This window comes from Terrapene carolina, unplaced genomic scaffold, assembly GCF_002925995.2.
Source record: "Terrapene carolina triunguis isolate 2854851 unplaced genomic scaffold, T_m_triunguis-2.0 Scaffold558, whole genome shotgun sequence".
NCBI lineage: Eukaryota > Metazoa > Chordata > Testudines > Emydidae > Terrapene > Terrapene triunguis.
In genome coordinates this window covers 12,836,830-12,856,448 of record NW_020664909.1, presented here as the reverse complement: position 1 = coordinate 12,856,448, position 19,619 = coordinate 12,836,830, and the positions used below count along the sequence as shown (strand labels likewise).

The 19,619-nt window shown below is 42.0% G+C and overlaps 1 protein-coding gene across 5 annotated transcripts in view; it reads left to right on the top strand.

Moving 5' to 3' along the window:
* Positions 1-19,619, top strand: part of DCAF6 (DDB1 and CUL4 associated factor 6) — a 164,410-nt gene that overhangs the window by 121,669 nt on the left and 23,122 nt on the right. For all 5 annotated transcript variants that reach the window (XM_026659013.2, XM_026659014.2, XM_026659012.2 and 2 more), the window contains 3 exons: positions 9,647-9,762; positions 10,827-10,910; positions 11,063-11,387. In XM_026659013.2, the coding sequence (XP_026514798.1) occupies positions 9,647-9,762; positions 10,827-10,910; positions 11,063-11,387 (525 nt within the window). The remainder of the gene's footprint in view (positions 1-9,646; positions 9,763-10,826; positions 10,911-11,062; positions 11,388-19,619) is intronic.

The window sequence follows — 19,619 nt, the reverse complement described above, 5'->3', positions numbered from 1 at the left end:
TCAACTAAATTGAAGGGCAATTGAAGGAAATTGAAGGGTAGTATGAAATGGGGATAACCATGAGAGAGAGGCTCCACATGATCACTTCTTAGGCCCCATGGACCCGGAAAGAAACATCTCCATTGTACATGGGTCTGTAAAAGGGTATAAAAGGAAATGCATCTTCTCTTTAACAGTCTTTAAAACTTTTTGTTTACTTTACTTTTAATCTAAATATCATGCTCACAGCTACAGAGTCTTGAAATCTTAACTACAAATTGGAGTTCTCAGACATCTATAAGGTGCATGTCTGTCTGGACATGCAGTTTGGGCAAGCAATAATTGTTTAGATGTTTTCTTTATTTTGATACTTTTTAGATATTCATTCCTTACGTCCTGTCCTTGAAGGGGACACTGCTTCTCAGTCCTGGTCTACACTACAAAGTTAGGTCGATGTAAGCCATCTTGCATTGACCTAGTGATGCATGTGTCTATGCTTAAATTTGTCTGCCACTGATGTAAGTGCCCCATTACAGCGACACAGTAACACCACCTCTCTTGAGTGGTGTTGAGCCATGTTCGATGTACTGAGGTCAATGCAGCACGAGTGTAGACACTTGGTTACTTATGTCAACCCTAACAGTCCTTTAGTAGCTGTCCCACAATGCCCAACCCCGAGTGCTCTGGTCACAATTGTGAACTCCACTGCTCAGGGTCACAGAAGACTGGAAGGCCCCATGCTCCTTTAAAACCCTGCATATTTTTGAAATGCCTTTTCCAGCTCTCTGTTGTTGTGTGCAGCGGGCCATGCTGGCTACGCAGTCCGGAAGTGCTCCTGCTTGGAGTAGACAGGAAATATTGAATCTCCTTGGCCTGTGGGGAAAAGGGACTGTGCAAGCACAGCTATGGACCAACTGTAGAAATGTTGACATCTGAGTAGATTGCATGGGGGATGCAGGAGAATGGGTATGAAAGGGATCAACAGCAGTGTTGAGTGAAAACAAAGGAACTGCAGATGGCATATCAGAAAGCCAGAGAAGCCAACAGTCAATCTGATGCTGAGCCGCAAACCTGCTGCTTTTACAAAGAGCTGCATGTCATACTTGGCGGAGACCTCCTTATCCACCCCGCATACCAGTGTGGATACCTCCGAGGAGCCAAGTCACAGGCCCCTAGTGTGAGCAGCGAGGAGGAGGAGAAGGAAGAGGAGGATGGGGGACGCGTGACTGGGAGGTCTAGCTATGCCCTGAGCCAGTACCTGTTTGATACTCTACTGCAATCCAGTCAGTCCTGGCAGTCAAGCCTGATGCAGGGGAAGGATCTTTGGGTAAGTATGTAAATTTATTTCCTATTATGGTGATGGCGCCCCCAACTTAACAGGACACAGCTACTGACTTTACATTAATTTACTAGTACTAGAATAGGTAGTGGTACTATGAAGAGAAGTAGTGGTATTATCTGCTTTTAATTCCCCTATAGTTAGGCAAGGGGGCCCATGCGGAGCAGTTTATTTATGTACACAGGAATGTCCCTTTAATCCTGAGAGATCTCAATGAGACTTCCGTGGGGGTACTCTGCAATCCTCTCCTGAAGGTTTCTAGGGATGGCTGCCTTATTTCTTCTTCGATGATGGGCTGCTTTCCCACACCAGTCAGCAATACCTTCGACAGGCACCATTGCAGTACATAGGCTAACAATATATGGGCCCCCAGCAGCAGCTGTGCTTTCTCTGCCTTTGTTACCTTCAGGAATAAGATACCTGATAAAATAACCACCCCTTATTGAAGTGTCAATAAGCACGTCTTGTGTAAAACTTTAGAGGAGCAAGGGAAGGGTGTTTTGAATCTTAACTTTCGCTTTCTCTTGTGACTGTATTGATGATGGTACCACTGTGTGTTTTATCTGCAGCTACTGCTGTTGTGGCATTGAGGGGTTCCCCCTGCAGATCCGTGGAATGCCTGAGCCAGATAAGGTGAAAGAAGAGGACTTGCAATTACATGTTCAATGAGATCCTGTAACCAGTGCTGATCAGACCGTGAGCAAAGGGCCTTCAGGGTGAATACGGCTGGCAGCCTGGAGAAGGGAAGAGTAGAGAGGAGAGAGTCCCAGCAGGAAAAAAGAGAGGGAGACGCATCAGGACATAATGGGGCTTCTCCGTTGGCAAACACAGATGCTGCAGACTCTTGTGGACCTGCAGGCAGGGGTGCTGGAACTAGTGGTGCTGAGGGTGCGGCAGCACCCCCTGGCTTGAAGTGGTTTCCATCATATAAAGGGTTTAGAGTTTTGTTCAATGGCTTTCAGCACCCCCACTATAAAAATTGTCCCAACACCACTGCCTGCACATTCAACAATCATTGGTTCGCCTCCCTTTGCATTACTCCATTTCAGCAGCTCCTTACACCTCCTGTCACATGGCGTCAGGACCTGCATTCCTACTCCTACCACTTCATGCTAGGTGACATTAAGGACACAGCAAGCTTCACATATGCTGACTTGTGAAAGCCACTGTTGCTGTATGTGTAGGCAAAATGGACATGAATGGTTTTTCCCCTTGTTAAGTTCTTTTTCGTTAATATAATAAATTTTTTATGTATTTGCTTTTAAATTACAGACTTTTTTTTCCCACTGATTTTGGTACTGAATAAAATTGTATTATTTGGAAAATCATTCCTGTTTACTGGTTCACAACATATGTTGCAGAGTGCCTAGTAGTTCTGAAAGCACCCACCTACTTGCTACTGTACAGTGTGACACAATTCATAGGATCAGTGACAAACACGGTGTAATAATCATAGATGTGCAGCAAGCATTGCAAAATTTAATAGTTGCATTGAAAGAGCTATATTCATAGACATACACCAAGCAACACACAATTCCTAAGAGGCCCCAATTCAGCAGAGACGGGTAGAGTACGGTATGCTGCAAGACATTACAAGGGCTTACTGTTAAAGTGCTCTTTCAAAGCCTCCCTGAGCTGTATAGCTATGCGTTGAGCTCTTCTGTGTCTGGTGGTTCAAACTCAGCAGACAGCCTCTCCACCTCCGTTTCCAGCCCGGTGGCAACTTTTCCAGCTTTGCTTCACAGATACTATGCAGGACACATGAGGCAGATATAATCATTGGGGTGCTTTTTTCACTCTGATCCAGGCTTGTGAGTAAACAACGCCAGTGTCCCTACCAAAAGCTCATTTAACTGTCATTCTGTACCTGCTGAGCCAGTAGTTGAATCTTGCCTTGGTGCTGTTGAGGTGGCTGGGGTATGGCTTCATGTGCCAAGAGAGCAAGGGGTAGGCTGGGTCCCCCCAGGATCACTATTGGCATTTCAACATCATCAATAGTAATCCGTCAGTCAGGAAAGACAGTCCCTGCTTGTAGCTTTCTGAACAGTCCTGTGTTCTTAAAGATGTGAGCACCCCACACCATCCCTGACCAGCTACCATTTATGTCAGTGAAGTGTCTCTACTGATCCACCAATACTTGCATCACCATAGAAAAGTAGCCCTTTCTGTTGATGAACTCTGTGGCTGTGTGGTCTGGTGCCAAAATAGGAATATGTATGCTGTCTGTTGCTCCACTGCAGTTTGGAAACCCTTTTGCTGAAAATACATACACTATGTCCTGCACATTGCTGAGAATCATAGTACTGTGTAGCAGGAGATGATTAATAGCCCTGCACACTTGCATGACAATGGCCCTCAGAATGGATTTTCCAACTCCAAAATTATTTCCCACTGACTGCTAGCAATTTGGCACTGCAAGTTTCCACAGTGCTATTGCCACTCGCTTCTCCATGGTCAGTGCAGCTCTCATTTTGGTGTCCCTGTGCTGGAGGGCTGGGGCAATCTTGGCACAGAGATCCAGGAATGTAGCCTTGTGCATTGGAAAGTTCTGCAGCCGCTGTTCATCCTCCCAAGCCTGCTTTATGATGTGATCCCACCAGTCAGTGCTTGTTTCTTGGGCCCAGGAGCAGCATTCCACCACCATGAATGCCACCAACAGCCTGGAATTGGTTCTCACTATGTCCCACAAAATCTGTCCTCCAAGAAATAGTCATGTTCCCTGCTCATTCAGTTTTTCTTATGGCTCTGCAAATAACAGAGGATAGTGCTTCCTGTGCTTGCAATGCTTATGATAGTGGTGCAGAGCTGTGTCGGCTCCATGCTTCTGTCAGAGATGGCGGACAGTGAGGACGGTCATGCAAATTTGTGAGATTTTTAAAAAGTCATGAAAATTATATGATATAGATGACATTATGGGATGAAGGCAGATGCACGCTGGGAAGTTGACCCCTTGTTCACAGGCACCCCTGTGCAACTCAGTTCTGCCCCACCGTGCATTGTGAAAACTTCCCAAAAAACAGAGTGGTGGACAATGGCAGGTTGCACACTGGGATACCTACCTATGGTGCACTGCACTGTGCATCGACACAAGCACTCCTGGTGAGCATGTATAGCACCAACACAAGAAGCCAAGTATGCATGCACACAAGCGACATCGTAACTGTGACAGCTTTATGCCGATGTAATTTGTATTGACCAAAGTTTGTAGTGTAGACGTGGCCAGTCTGGTAAGAGTGGGAAACTGTGTTAAGTTGAAGAAAACTTGATTGGTTAGCGCGTAGTTTCAATCACTATTTTCCATGGATTCACTTCCACTTACGTATTACATTGTACAGGAAGGACAGAGGGCTTATATGGTGAGGTGCAGTGCTAGTTGATGACTGGTGATTGATGGTGCATGTTCAGAGTCAAAGTAAATGTGAAACTAAGGCCTAGTCTACACTACGGGGTTAGGTCGAATTTAGTCGCTTTAGGTCGATTAAAAAATGACCGCGTCCACACAACCAACCCTGTTCCGTCGACCGAAAGGGCTCTTAAAATCGACCTCTGTACTCCTCCCCGACAAGGGGAGTAGCGCTAAAATCGACCTTGCTGGGTCGAATTTGGGGTAGTGCGGACGCAAATCGACAGTATTGGCCTCAGGGAGCTATCCTAGAGTGCTCCATTGTGACCGCTCTGGACAGCAGTTTGAACTCCGATGCACTAGCCAAGTACACCGGAAAAGCCCCGGGAACTTTTGAATTTCATTTCCTGTTTGGACGGCGGAGACTGCAGGAACTGTGGGATCGTTACCCATAGTGCACTGCTCCGTAATTCAATGCTAGCCACGGTAGTGAGGACGCACTCCGCCAACTTAATGCGCTTAGTGTGGACATACGCAATCGACTGTATAAAAGCGATTTCTAAAAATCGACTTCTATAAAATCGACCAAATTTCGTAGTGTAGACATACCCTTACAGTGGTGAAGTCTAGCAAGGTGGTTCTTTTGGAAAATTCATAGAGTTTAGCTCTTTAAAATTACACTTGTGATAGTAAACTCTTTTGGACAGGGGCTGTCTGTGTTTATACAGTGACTGCCACAGCAGGGCCCTGGTCTATGACAGGGGACCATAGGTAGGGGCCTCCACAATACAAATGATAATAATGGAGGAGATTACACAATGGGAGACTTCCGGTTACTGGTATGTAACCCAGGAGTAGTTTTTGTTTGTCTTCTTTTTTAAAAATCTGCAACATAAAGTATCTTGATGGAAGTTTCCTTAAACCGAAAACCCCACATTAACCACCCCTTCCCACCAGAACAAATAAACAAACCCACAGCTAGTATGTCTCCTGTTTCTTGGTTGATATCTGTCATAAAACTCTCCTTTTTCAGAGATGAAACCGCATGAATGGTTTCACAAACTGAATACTATATTTCACTACTATGTAGATGGCCATGTTGCAATCCAGAATTAATTCTGGACGCAGACAAATTCTCTTTCACTATATTTTTTTAATCTACTAAACATATGTAATATTAAATGACTGGATTCTGTGCTCCTAAAACTTAAAAAAGCCTTCATATTTTTAGGTGAAATGTATAAAGTAATTATTCTATTATATGTCCTAGGTGTATTAGTTCTTCATGCTTTTTGAAATAGTTAAGATCCTAATGTTTGAAAACTAATGTAATTTTTATGTGTATTCATTTAAAATGAAAACTGATCCTACCGGATAATCTATAGCCTGGGTCTACCCTGTTTTATACTGATATCCATCACTGTAGTAGCTGAATGTCTCCCAAGAGTAAGAACAACAGTGATAGCTCATTCTCTTCTGTCCCTGCTACCAAGAAGCAGGTTTGATTTTCTAAAATTGTTTAATATGTAGAGTAATAGTACCAAAAACAATGGCTCTCTGCTCTCATACACTTAAAATGAGAAAAATATTTTTAACTTTTAATAAACACTACAGTTCTAAAAATAAAACACATTGTACCCTGTAACAGTTTGAAACTTGTTTCCTTAAGCACTTTCAATGGGATTTTGACTCCTAAATGTCTAAATCCCATTTGAAAATGAGATTTAGGCTGCTAAATTAGTTAGGTGTTACAGTACTGAGTGCAACAATGCCTAAATAACCTTTAAAAAATCCAGGCCTTAAGCCCTTATCCTTATATCTGCATGGAGTCCCATTGACTTCTTTAAATCTACCCACACAGATCTGGGTCTTAGACACTCTTGTGATGGGTATGATAGAAGATCTTAAATAGACTGTCAGAATCCAAATCTGGCACACTTCAGATTGTTGCAAGACTATCTTCTGGTGTCTTTAACTAACCAGACACTTATAGTTTTTGCAGTGGTTATTGTTGAATGTTTTAGGACAGGCATGTTCAGTGAGAGGTGGAGAACATAAACACATTTTTATGTATCAGAGGGATAGCCATGTTAGTCTGTATCCACAAAAAAAACAACAAGGAGTCCAGTGGCACCTTAAAGACGAATGCCCAAATAAATCTGTTAGTCTTTAAGGTGCCACCGGACTCCTCGTTGTGTTTTTTTTAATAAATTTTTTTGTTACTTTTATTGACTGGTAGTATTGAATGTGCTAAAATTACGTTACTAAAGACGTAAAGTGACCACAGTTTTGGGTGCTATACCAGTCAATAACATTAAAAGTCTGATTTTAAACTGGCAAAAGCACAAAAATCAGTTCAAACTTCAATTAGGGAGAAAAGTGATTCTGAAAATTACATACAATTTTTTTTATTTGTTTTTTCCTCTGTGGTTCCATATCAGTTTCGCTCAGTGTAAAGGTTAAATTCTTTTTTCTTGCAATCAGCATCACAAACGCCATTTGACATCTGCAAATCCACATGTTCTTTCTTTCTCTTACATAATCACGTGTAGTGGTTTGATTTACCTGACACTTGTTGATGGATGAGGCAAAGTGGACTCAATCTAGCGTTCATGTAGTTGTTTTGGTTGTACAGGAGTAAAACTCTTGGTTTGTCAGGGAAAAAGCCTACTCACCCCTCCTTTACTAGGGTTTTCCTACCATATGTGGCCCCAGAATCAGAGTTGCCAGTCAGGGAATGTCTGTCTAAGATATGCCAATAGGGAGAGGTTGTCAGAAAGCTTATGTCTCTGAGAGGCTGCTGGAAGAAGTAGCATAAATCTCCTGGTCTCCGATGGAACTTTTTTCCTTATTTTCTGTCCTCTTTTCTTATTTGTTGTCTTAACTCTTTTCCAGCAATGAGCCTGAACTTTATCATGTTTCTGACCAGTTTCTTAGAGATTCACCTGTTTGGTCTTGCTTCCTTTATTGGTTGGCTGCCGTTCCCACCACCACGTTATATAAGTGGCCCTTTAGTTTAGCCATGGTTGTGTGCTAGATGCTGCTTTCAGTGTGTGAGGTCTCTCAACAATCTAATTTACTGCATAGTTGTGCCTTACTCTGCCAATACCTACTATGGAGGACAACAAAGAACAGAAAATGGAGGTACCAAGATTATTTGGGACTCCACATCATTTCCCCATCACCTCAGATCAGCTCAACAGGAGACCAGCAGAAAAGAAGCTGCAGTAGTTCGAGGGTGTTCGCTAAAAGTAGTCTTTACCTCAAACTCACTCAACCATGTGTAAATTGTCCAGGATGGTAAGTGTTAAGTGCTTGCGTCTCTAGTCCTTTCTTGGGGCAAGTAATTCATGTTCCAGAGGTGGTATATTAGGCTCTTAAGGCAATGGGCAAAGCAACAGGAGTTCCACAATTACCATCCAGATAAGATGAGCAGAATCCAAGCACCTCCATGGTAGCTATGCTCATTCCTAATGCAATGTGAACTGATCCCCAAAATTCCCAAGCCAGGAGAATGTTCTCAGGGCTAGCAAGGATTTGCATGTGCCCAGAAATGGTTGAAAGCACAACAAATGGTATAAGAGGCTAGCTACCTCACCTCATAGACCTGAAAGCCCCACTTATAATCATTCTGCCCATCTTTGTTTCCTTCCTTATCCACAAGAGTGAGTTTTCTCAATCCAGCAACAAACAAAGAAAAGGTACAAGATTGAATATTCACCTCCACTTTCATTGAGATGGTGCTCAGAAAGGTTTTCGTTGCTTTATGGTTGTGGTTGTTGTAAGTTGAGAGCAAGAAGAGGAGCAGGGTGAGTTAAAACATGAGACCCCAGCAGGAAAAGAACTTTCTGTTTCATAAGGCTACAGACGCTCCCTGGGTTATGCAAGACCCGGGTTACGCAAATTCGCACTTACGGAAAAAGTTCCATAAGCCAGAAATAGGATTTTCGAGTTGCGGAAATTTTTGCGTAACGTATGGGTATATGTTTCTGACTTACGCAAAATTCGAGTTACGCAAAGCTTTCCGGAATGGAACGATTGCGTAAGTCGGGGGGCATCTATAAAACGATTCTAAAGGTTTTTCAAGACATGGAGGAAGTTCTGTATGTTAATTGAGAAGGAGCCATTTTCCCCATTTAAAAAGAAAAAATATTTGCCAAGAGACCTCAAATACCACTTAATAGTAACTTACGTTAAATTCTGATATTTTAAAGGTGACCACTTTAGTCCCTGTAATAGTTTATTATTTGTGGCATGACCAGAAGTTAGTTATGCATTTTACAGAACACAGCAGAAGCCTGGTCCTTGCTCTGGAAAGTTTACAGTCTAGGTTAAAACATGTATGGGTTATTACAACATAAAAAGAGAGGTTTAAGGTAACATAGACAATATGTGATAACTTAGATTATTCATGTACACACCTTAGTTCATGTCTCTTCCTTTTCTTACTACAGCTGCATGTTAAAGCTTCAGTTCCTGTCTTGATATGCTATATGCTTAATTCATCAAATCCATGGTGCAAATCCATGGGCTGAATAAATTCTTGTGAAGTTATGACACACATCTGCATGGAATTTTTTAGCCCTGGTTCTCAAAATCTCACTTAGTACAGATTTGGGGTTTTACTACTTTAATAACTTTGTTGTAGTTTATTACATGATGTTCCAGTGATGAAAAAGATTTGTAAAAGGTAATTCGAGGCAATGGACACAACAACCAAAAAATAAGATTAGATGAAGTCATATATTTTGCTTAATCAAGCCCTTAAGAATTCCACCTTTATAAAATGTGGGCCACACTTTAGAAGCTACTTCTGAAAATTTGGCTCCAAACATCTGACTTTACCTGTATTATTTGTTTTGAAATTACTTATAGTAATATGTTGTAGGGATGTTGTACTTTGTGGTTGTCCCTTTGATTTAAAATGGAATCTTCTTGTGTCTGTGCCTCATTACTGAACCATTTTACATGTGCTTTGTTGCTAGGAGCAGCACAACTTCAAGTTCTAGAGGGAGTGGAAGTCACTGCAAACCTGAAGGCCACGAAGAAGCTCTAAGAACACACAGCTCAGAACAGACAACACCAGAAAATGAAGAAACAAGTAAGATACGTAGTTATTCCTGTAATGGTAAGGTCCCAGTTCTTCTCATGGCTACGATTGAATTCAGTGGGAGTCGCACACATACAGAAATGAGGGCAGAATGTAACCTTAATAGAACATTATTTTTGTCATTTATTTCCAAGAAGGCAAAATGGATAACAGCTCAGGGAGGCAACAAATTATTTACTTTACAAAACTAATTCCAGTTGTCAACTGAAGAGGCATATAGCTATGTATATTTCTTAATTCTGAACTTCTGGTCCTTTATTTCTTTGTGTTATGGGAGAACAGTGAATAGTTTTTACTGTCACCTTGAGGAGGAGTTTCTTGCAGGCCAGAATTAAAGAACATTGGTGGGGTAGAGAAGGCTTGTACCACCATGTCTATGCTGTATTTGTACTCTAGATAATTGGGGGACTTTGTTTATTCAGGGCTGTTACCTTTTAAACAACATTAAAATTTACATTTAAAAAAAACAAACGTTTTCTCTGATGTTAATCCATTTAGTAAATGGACAGTTGAAGTTGGCAGCTTATAAAGGGGGCATACAATGTTAAGGTGCAAATTGGAGAAAAATGTATTGTGCTGAATTCAGTCAATCTGTTCATTGCTGCAGGAGACATTTGGAGCAAATGGCTGTATCAGTGAGTATATAGTGAGGATTTCCAAAGAAATGCCTAGAGATATGAACAACTTTTAATAAGTTAATTAACCTTTGTAACTCTAGGTAATCACAACTGTGAGTTATCACATCTGTTTCACAACATTACAAGTAAATTAGCTACTAAAATACTTGTATGATCAAGTATTGAATTGTAGCATGGACAAAGAAAGAATCTCCAACCCCACTTTTATCCTCTGATATACCAAACTGAACAATTGGTAAGTGGATTTATGGGGTCTTTCTGTCTTCCTTTGAATCATTAGATACAGGCACCTGAAGTAGCATACCAGACTACATGAACCAGTGGCTTGATACAGTGAAGCAATTTCAATGTTCTGCAGGACTTATGGTGTATACTCATGTTACTGAAATGATTATATCATCTGGTGTTTAATTTCAGGAGTCCGTAAAGAATTGCATGAGGAAGTCACAGGTGCTGAAGAGTTGAAAACTATAGATGAAGCTGTAGAGAGAACAGAAACAGGTTTGTCTGCTATTTCTTCATATGATTGTCTGGCTGAAAAAGGGTAGGGTAAAGCAAGCCAAACACAAAATTTATTTATAACATTTATAACAACGTCTTCCTGAGTAGACTATAACTATCAGTGGCTAATTTTGACTGCCTTTTTCTTTTAGCTGTATCAGATAAGGATATTTCTGAGCATCCTGGAACCAGCACAGAAGGAGAAAGTGATCCCAATCTTGACAGCATCTGTAGGAACCCAGAGGAAGGACCTTCAAGTGAAAAAAGCAAAGAACAAGAGAGGTCAAGTCAAAGTACAGAGTCTAATGCCAACCCAGTTAATACAAACCATGAACTTCAACCGCAGCCAGACTCTTCAGGGCTTGCAAGTCATGAAGAATCATCCACCAGAAGCACTGCTTTCCAAGAAACTGATGATAGTGATGATGACCCTGTCCTGATACCTGGTGCAAGGTATCGAGGAGGACCAGGACATAGGTTAGTAGAGTTCTTTCCTTTTCTATTATTTGGCATCAGTATTTTTGAGGGAAAACTAGGAACTCATGCCCCAGCCCCTTACAGAAGGATCTCAAAGCTTGTGGCCCAGAGCGTCTCATAAACAACTTACCAGGAACCTTGAAGGCTGCATCTAGTTAGCATTTTTTTTTTTTAAAGAAAGTCATACAAACCTCATACTTGTTAAGTTTGTATATTTCTTGCTAAAGGACTAATAACAGCTTTTTATTTGAGTTCCCCAGTGATAAATGTTTGCAGTTAATCAGTGTTGTTCTCAACGCATTTTAGGATACTGTCACAATTTCAGGGTAACATCACCTGTATTCCCCTTCCATGGTCCACAAACGGCAGCCACTTTGGGCTTCTGGCTCCCAGATATCACCTCTCCTGGCCAGAGACCCACATCTCACTTCCTTCTGACTGGGGTTTTTAAGATTCTACAGCTTCCTGATTTACACTGATCTCCCAGCCAGCCAGACTTCCTAAAAGGCCAGTGCTTGTGTTTTGCCTTCTCTCCAAGGGTTATGACCAGTGTATTGCCCCAAGTTATAATTACCACGTAGCTGCTTCTAAGCAAGCACATTTATTCTTAATATGTTTTCTCTGTAATGCTTTAACTTAAAACAATAAAAACATACACACATGCTAAAAAAGTTACTGGAGGTCACCCCCAACTCCAACCTAGGGCTCTGGTAGGTTTTAGTCCTTCAAAACCCACAGCTGGGTTTTCATCATGGTTACAAGTTCATCCCCCTTAGGTCCCAAACCAGAATGAAGGCGGGGCAGATTAGCCTTTTTTTTATATTGCCTTGGCCTTTGATGTTGCCTTCTGTAACAGGTAGTCATAAAAATCTGCAGACAAAGACCCTGTCCTCAGGGCATAGCTTCAGAAGCCAGTTTTTTTGCATATCTGGAGGTGGGGAGTTTGCATTAACTTCTCCCTAGGGATTCCCCAAGAAATCCACTTACCACTTTTTGTCCTAAAATTCCATAATTGTTTGGCACATTTTCAGTACAGGCTTTTGAGCTCCCAGGTCTTGTATAAGTCATATCCCAACCCCAGAAAGGTTACTTAAAATCCTGGATCACAATGATACATAAACTTAATACAGTAAGGTCTTCCAAGGTTATTGCAGGAAATTGCCCATCTGTCACAGATACAATGGTCTACGGTTTGTCTACTATCTACACTGTAGGCATCCTTGGTTTGCAAAAGTACTCACTATTGGTAGGCAGTGCTGCATTTTGCTGTAGCGTATGTTTAATATACTGTGCCTTTTCTCCATTGGTGATTGATCAAATAATTTTGAATTTTCCTTTTTCTCTCTCATGAGAAGAGAACTTTCTTACCAGGGCTGGCTCTAGGCACCAGCAAAACAAGCTGGTGCTTGGGGCGGCACAGTTTTAGGGGCGGCATGGCCGGCGCCAGAATGCTGCCCCTAAAAATGTGCCCCGGCCGCCCTAGCTCACTTCCGCTGCTGCGGCTACAGCTGATTTGTGCACCGCTGCTCACCCTCCCTCCCAGGCTCTCAAACCTGGGGGGTAGGGGGAGATCCTGAGCGGTCGCGGTGCGCGAAACAGCTGATTCGTGCGCCGCTGCTCCCCCTCCCTCCCAGGCTTGAGAGCCTGGGAGGGAGGGGGAGACTCTGAGTGTCCGCTGCGCGCGGGCCGCTTCTCCCCCTCCCTCCTAGGCTTGAGAGCCTGGGGGGAAGAGGCAGGGCTGGGGATTTGGGGAAGGGGCGGAGCTGAGGCAGGGCCGGGGGTGGGGTAAGAAAAAAACGGGGGGCGGCCAAAATTGTTTCTGCTTGGGGCGGCAAAAATCCTAGAGCCGGCCCTGTTTCTTACCCTTTTACTCTTGTTAACTTCTGAATACCAGTATGGACAGGACTACTAATGATTATGAGAGTTACTAGAAAATTGTGGTTGCAAAAAAAAAGGGTTTTGATGGGTTCTGTACAATTTTTTCTTGTAGAATCTAAGTACTCATTTAGAAAAACAAAAACCTTTTTCGACCATTGTTGCTAAGAGAGTTTCCTATATATCATATACTTGACATCTTAATCCATCACTGGCATAATAACCCTCCCATTCACCAAAATATGCTGTTAACTTCAATGCCTGGACTGTTCAAATACTATCATAATTTATTAAGCAAACTTTCAGCTATTGGACTCAAGGCACTATATTTTTCAAATTTTTATTGTCACTTTCAGTTGCACCTTAGTATATGGTACATCTCACATTTGAGACATACTTAACACTGTATTTGTATGGGGTAGAGGTTATGTTTCTGTTAATTATGTACAGTGGAAATGCAAATCGTTGAAACTTAGCTGTACTGCTTGCTAGAGAAATTAACTTGGCATCAACTTTAATGTTCTCCTTAATTGTTTTCTGTTTCATATTGGCTCTTCGATATATATTTAGGTCTTGGAGGGTGGGAAGCAGTGAATGGCTCATCCTGTTTTCCCTGGGATTCATAGGTTCTGCAAAGTAGGAATTTTCTAAGGGGCTGGATGGCTATGTCCCTAGATGACATCATAGCCCAGAACACTGAGCAGTGTATCAAAGCCCACCACTGTAATTGACATTGTTTGGCACTCTTATTGGAATGTTAGAGAGGAATAAGATTGAATGGACCATGGAGCCTGAACTACTCTTTTGCCCCTCAGGGTTTGGGTTGAGGTACATTGATGAGGCATTGTGGAAAAGTTTTTCCCTCCTGGGGTATGTCCACTCTAGGGAAAAAATGTGATTTCACCACATTACTCCATTTTTACCTTGACCCGTTAACACGTATGAGAACTACAACTGCCCTGCCCACCCTGTTGTTTTACCACAGTTCATTAACACATGGTTTTACAAAATAAAATAAAAAAAACCTAACACTTTTTTCTTAGTTATTTCAAAACCCAGGTGTTCATGCAGTGCAGGTGACGAATGTTATGTAAATATCATAGATACTTAAATCTGTGTGACTTCAGCCTCCAGGGTTGTAAGTTGGGCACCTTTCACCAGGAATGAATTCTCTTAACATTTGTAAAGCTTTAGACAACAAAGCAAGTCACGTTTCTGAGGCTGGAAAAAGGCCCTGGGAGTTTTCTTGCTCCTTTATCTTTATATCTGGCACATTACTCTTTTTTAACCTTTCCCTCATCTCCTCTTTTACTGTAGCAGTTGCAGTGTATTGTCTTACCTCCAAGTCAGAATGATGGGTGAGCAATAATTTCATTAAATGCTGCTTTTCCTCCAGAGGATGTTGTGGAGTCTGCACTGTTCCTTGGTAGGCTCACTAGATACCTCTGTAATGCCCCAAAAACTGTAGACGTTCTATGAAAATCTCAGCAGGATTTGTCAGTGTTTTTATGTGTTTTTGTTGGCTTTGCAGCCATCAAGTGAGGAAAGCTAAAAGTCTTATAGCAAGTTAAGTGTAAATAATCAAGGATGGTGCTCTGTCATGTACCACCAGTATAGCCAGTTTCCAGCAATCTTCATTATTTTTTCAGCAATTTCAAGTGTCTTAGCTAATGTGGGACCCCCATTAAGTTTCCCCACTGACACTTGAGCATATGCTTAAACTTCAGTTTTTAGCAGGATATAACTCCAACCAAGTTCTTGTCTCATGCCACAATTTTGATATTACAGACATAGCTGGTATCAGCACTTTTTTAGTTGCTTATAACTTTGTCAAACTTTAGCAATTTGAGCTGAAATTTTCTATGCTGTATCTGTTTCAGGGTTTTTTGTTTGTTTGTTGTATTTCTGCCAAAATGGTTCATTCATTTGAGAATGAGGCCAGGGAAAAATACATTTTGCCCATTTTAAAAAACAAAACGATCTGGCATTTTGTTTGAAAAGTTTTGGATCAGGGACTTGAAATTTGGCAGGTGGTGGCCTTTGTGTCAGGGTTGTGCATTTTGCTGTACCCATGAAAATCTTCCCAAGTTTGGTCAAGTTATAAACCTTTGAAAAATCATAGTTCTCACATGCTCAGAAGAGACTTCTTAGATTTTAGCAGCTAAATACCCCAGAGATTCCATACGCACTGGGTATATACCAGCTTGGGGCCGAGCAGGACTTTGCCTGAAATTACAGCTCTGGGCTGCTATAAGCTGTGCTGCATCCAGGCACCTGAACTGAGAGCAGGAAGCCTGTCTGTCCTGTGCTCAGTGACTCCCTCTGCTGAGCCCAGATGAAGTGGAGGACAAACCAACCTGATTCAAATACAGAAGGAAAAAAAGCTAGACCTGTGGAGTCTTAAGGGAGGAGTAAGCTGAGACAAAGACCCTGTAGGATGATACTGGGACTGGAGACTGAAGTGAGTGGAGAGGAAGACTGGGATTGAGAACCACTGGAGTGGGGGACAGGAAATGAAGGGGGAAGGGAGACAGATCTAACTAGGCGCAGGGGATCAATTGGGACTGACTGGACAAAGACTGTGACAAGGAGCTGAGATGGGGAGACACTGAGATTTGACAAGGAGCCCAGGGATGGAGACTGGGACTGGGTATGCGGGGGCAACTGGAGACCATGGTGGTGGTGGTGAAACAGACTGGATGAGAAGCGAGGAGGAAGGAACTGGGACTAGTAGAGCAAGGAGACTGGTGAGAAGGAGCTTGGGGGCTATGGGGATAGGACTGGGAATGATTGAGCAAAGAGACTGGGATGAGAAGCCTGAGGAATGGAGACTGAGACTGGCTAGGTGAGGAGAATGGGACTGGAATGAGGAGCCAGGGTGGGGAAGAGATATAACTTGGTACCCAGGACATGTTGGGTAGGAGGAGGCAGAAGGGGTCAAGCTGGGTGGAAATGTGTAGAAGAGTCTATATCCACTACAGCACACTTCCCTCCTGAGCCTGGAGTGGAACCCAAAATTCCTGAGTCTCACCATTCCTCTGCTGGTTCACATAGAGGATGACAACCTACTACTGCTATCAGTTGAACAAACCTCTGCCACTGTGATGGACATAAAGGTTTCCACCCTGCTGATGACCTATGTGGGTGTCAATATGATGCCACATGATGGAATAACTATTATTTCAGTTCCTTTAAAAAAAAAACTAGAAAATTACTCAAACTGTTAAAAACAACATTAAGTTTACACTGAAAAGTTAGGAAATGCCAGGTTTATGGTTGCCTGTGCAACTTTAATTCGACCACCTTATATGTATGCATTATGTTACAGTCTTTAGTTACATGACTACATACTATTTTTCCTCAGGACCACTCCCTCACTCAGTGGAGTATTATGTGTAGCATTAGAATCTTAGTAGTTAGAGACAAAGATCTTAAGTCAATTTCCTCAGCAAGGACAGCATATGGTGTGGTCTGCTGCTTTGAACACAAGGCTATGAATCAGTCTCCCAAATTCTAATCCCATCTCTGATATGGACGTCCTTTGTGACCTTGGGCCAGGAACTTAGCCTCTTCCTTTAAGTTCCCCTCTCATAATTTTTTTATCCCTCTCGGGTGTTCTGTTCATTATTTGATGAAGACTGCAATAGTGCTCTGAGCACAGACAGTGCTATATAAGAGCCAGCTTTCCCACTAGACAGCATATCTGAAATTAAGTGAATATTACACTTCATTTTACAGACTTCTCCCTTGTCTGTATCTGACTGCATCAGTGAGGAATGTAAGGCCAAATTCTACTCTTAGTTACACCAGTGTAAATCTAGTATATGGTAACTGCACTGAAGTTGATACGGTTAAATATTTCATATGCAAATAAAAACCAAACTATAACGCTTGCCTTTTTCCATTGAATGGCTGTACAGCCCAATGTGGTTTAGGATTGCCTCCAGGCTTTTGATGATGATTAGATTTAATGCTCCATTCACTTCAGTTTGTTCTTATGTGTGTGTGTGTGTGTGTGTGTGTGTGTGTGTAATATATATATAAGGAGCAGAGCTTTCCTACATAGCTGAATGGTGACAAGGTTAAATAATAAAATTCATATTTTTTTCTCTCTGGTTTCAGGATTTTAGAATGCCTTTCGAACGATTGGTGGATAAGTGGCAAGGGTTTGTGTGTGAAGGGAAAATCATGATTTTCCAGTTAAAGACCACACTGGCAGACTTGGAAGCTGACTGTGAATCCTCTTCAGTGCTTCTTATTCAGACAAAACTTCTTTTGTAGTCAGTGAGTTTGTCTGAGTGAGTACTGAATTCAACTCCTTGTAATTTTAATATACTGCCACATATGATCCTTGATTTACAAAATTATGTTAGTACTATACCAGTGGCTAAACCCTTTCCCTCATGGTCGTAATAACAAACCCACCATGCCCAACTCCTCTTTACTTCTATCCCAGGGCCAAGTGCCCCAATATCTGCAAATTACACGTATTCAGACTGTACATTCAAATGTGTGCATATTGTGGTACCTGGTCTTGAGAAGAGATGAGGTTCGGAGGGTATCTGCAGCTGGGAAGAGGAATCTGGAGTATATTACTTTGGGAAAACGGTGAGATGAGAATGTTCATGAGCATGTCGATGGAGTGGGAGGATTTCCATAGATAAGAGAGTTTTAGGATTACTAGATCTCAGATTTAAATTCGTTCTCTAGGCTGCATGTCTCAAAGTGTGGTAGCTATCAGAGGCTTTCAGGTATTCAGGACATCCCAGTACTTGAAAAAACATAAAATTTTGGTCTTTGGTAATGACATTCTGCCTTATCAGAGTGAAACATAAGCCTCCATTTAATACTTAAAGAAGTCTTAGGCCAATCTACACTACCACTTACTTCAGTATAACGTACGTCGCTCAGGGGTGAGAATAAGCCATTCCCCAAGCGACAGGTGATTGTAATTTATAAGCACTGGTGTGAACAGCACTATGTTGGCAGGATATAGCTACCGTCTCTCGCGGAGATAGATTTATTATGCCAACAGGAGAGCTCTCTTCCATCGGCATAGAACGTCTTCTCCAGATGCACTGCATCGGTGCAGCTGCACCGATGTGTCGCTTCTAGAGTAGACTAGTCCATAGAAGCCTAAAGCATTATCATGTAGCTCTTTCATGTAAATATGACCAAGTCAGAGGTGATGCTTATATGCCCCTATCCTTCAAGACTCTTTCCATACTATTCAACAAAACATTATACTAAATGTAGAACTACTTTTTTATATCTTGCATCAGGACCTTATGGGTACATCCACACAGCAGATAGGAGGTGGAATTCTCACTTGGGTAGTGTACAAATGCTAGCTCTGCTCGAGCTAGCACCTAAAAATAGTGTGATCATGGCTGCTTGAGCTGGCTGCCCAAGTCTGTACCGAAGGGGGCAGGCAGGATTGTACTCAGGCTGCTAGCCCGAGCTGCCGTCTGTGCCACCAGGGTCATGGTGCTGTTTTTTGGCATGCTAGCTCAAGCAGAGCTAGCATTGAAAATATACATGTCTACTTGAGCTGGGACACTCACTTCCCAGCTCCTGTTTAGCGATACCCTTAAAGATAATTTACTTTACCATTATCCAAGGAGTACCCGTGTTAGTCTGTATCCACAAAAACAACAAGGAGTCCTGTGGCACCTTAAAGACTAAATCTTTAAGGTGCCACCAGACTCCTCGTTGTTTTTACCATTATCTGTTTGGACAAGTCAGCTTGATAAATTAGCATGCTTCACTGAGCGTTGTAGTCCCTAAAATTCATTCCATTGTTGTTACCTATTTGATATTTAAAATAACAGACTTTGATGGAGTATGGAAAAAGACCACAAATCAGCTTGTTGAGAGTCCAGAGACAAAAAAGAAAAGGACGTGTTTACTTCCCCAGTTGGAAATTCTATTGCTGGACAGCTGTAATTCAATATATTTGGGCTGCAGAGAAACAGCCCCCACGTGACAAAGCACTGATGCAGTACATTGCTCACCCTTTATTCTTTGCAATCTGATTTACGGCAAAGACATTTGGCTCCCTCAGGTGATTAGATTACATGCTATAGTAGGGGGCACCTCTGCAAATACAGAAAAATATAATCAGGTACCTTGACAAAGTGCCAAAATTCCCATTGACTTCCTGGGAATATCTGGTATGTTTCCTCTAGGAAAAGAAGACACCACGTTTCAACGAAGGGATGCTAAAATCCTGTTGACTATTGGAGACCTTTTCCAGGGTATAACATTACTGAACTTTGAACTGCTTAGAATAAAGTTTAATCTCTGGATTTCTACAAGTTAAACACTTCCTAGACATTGGAGAGACTCCACAGCTGG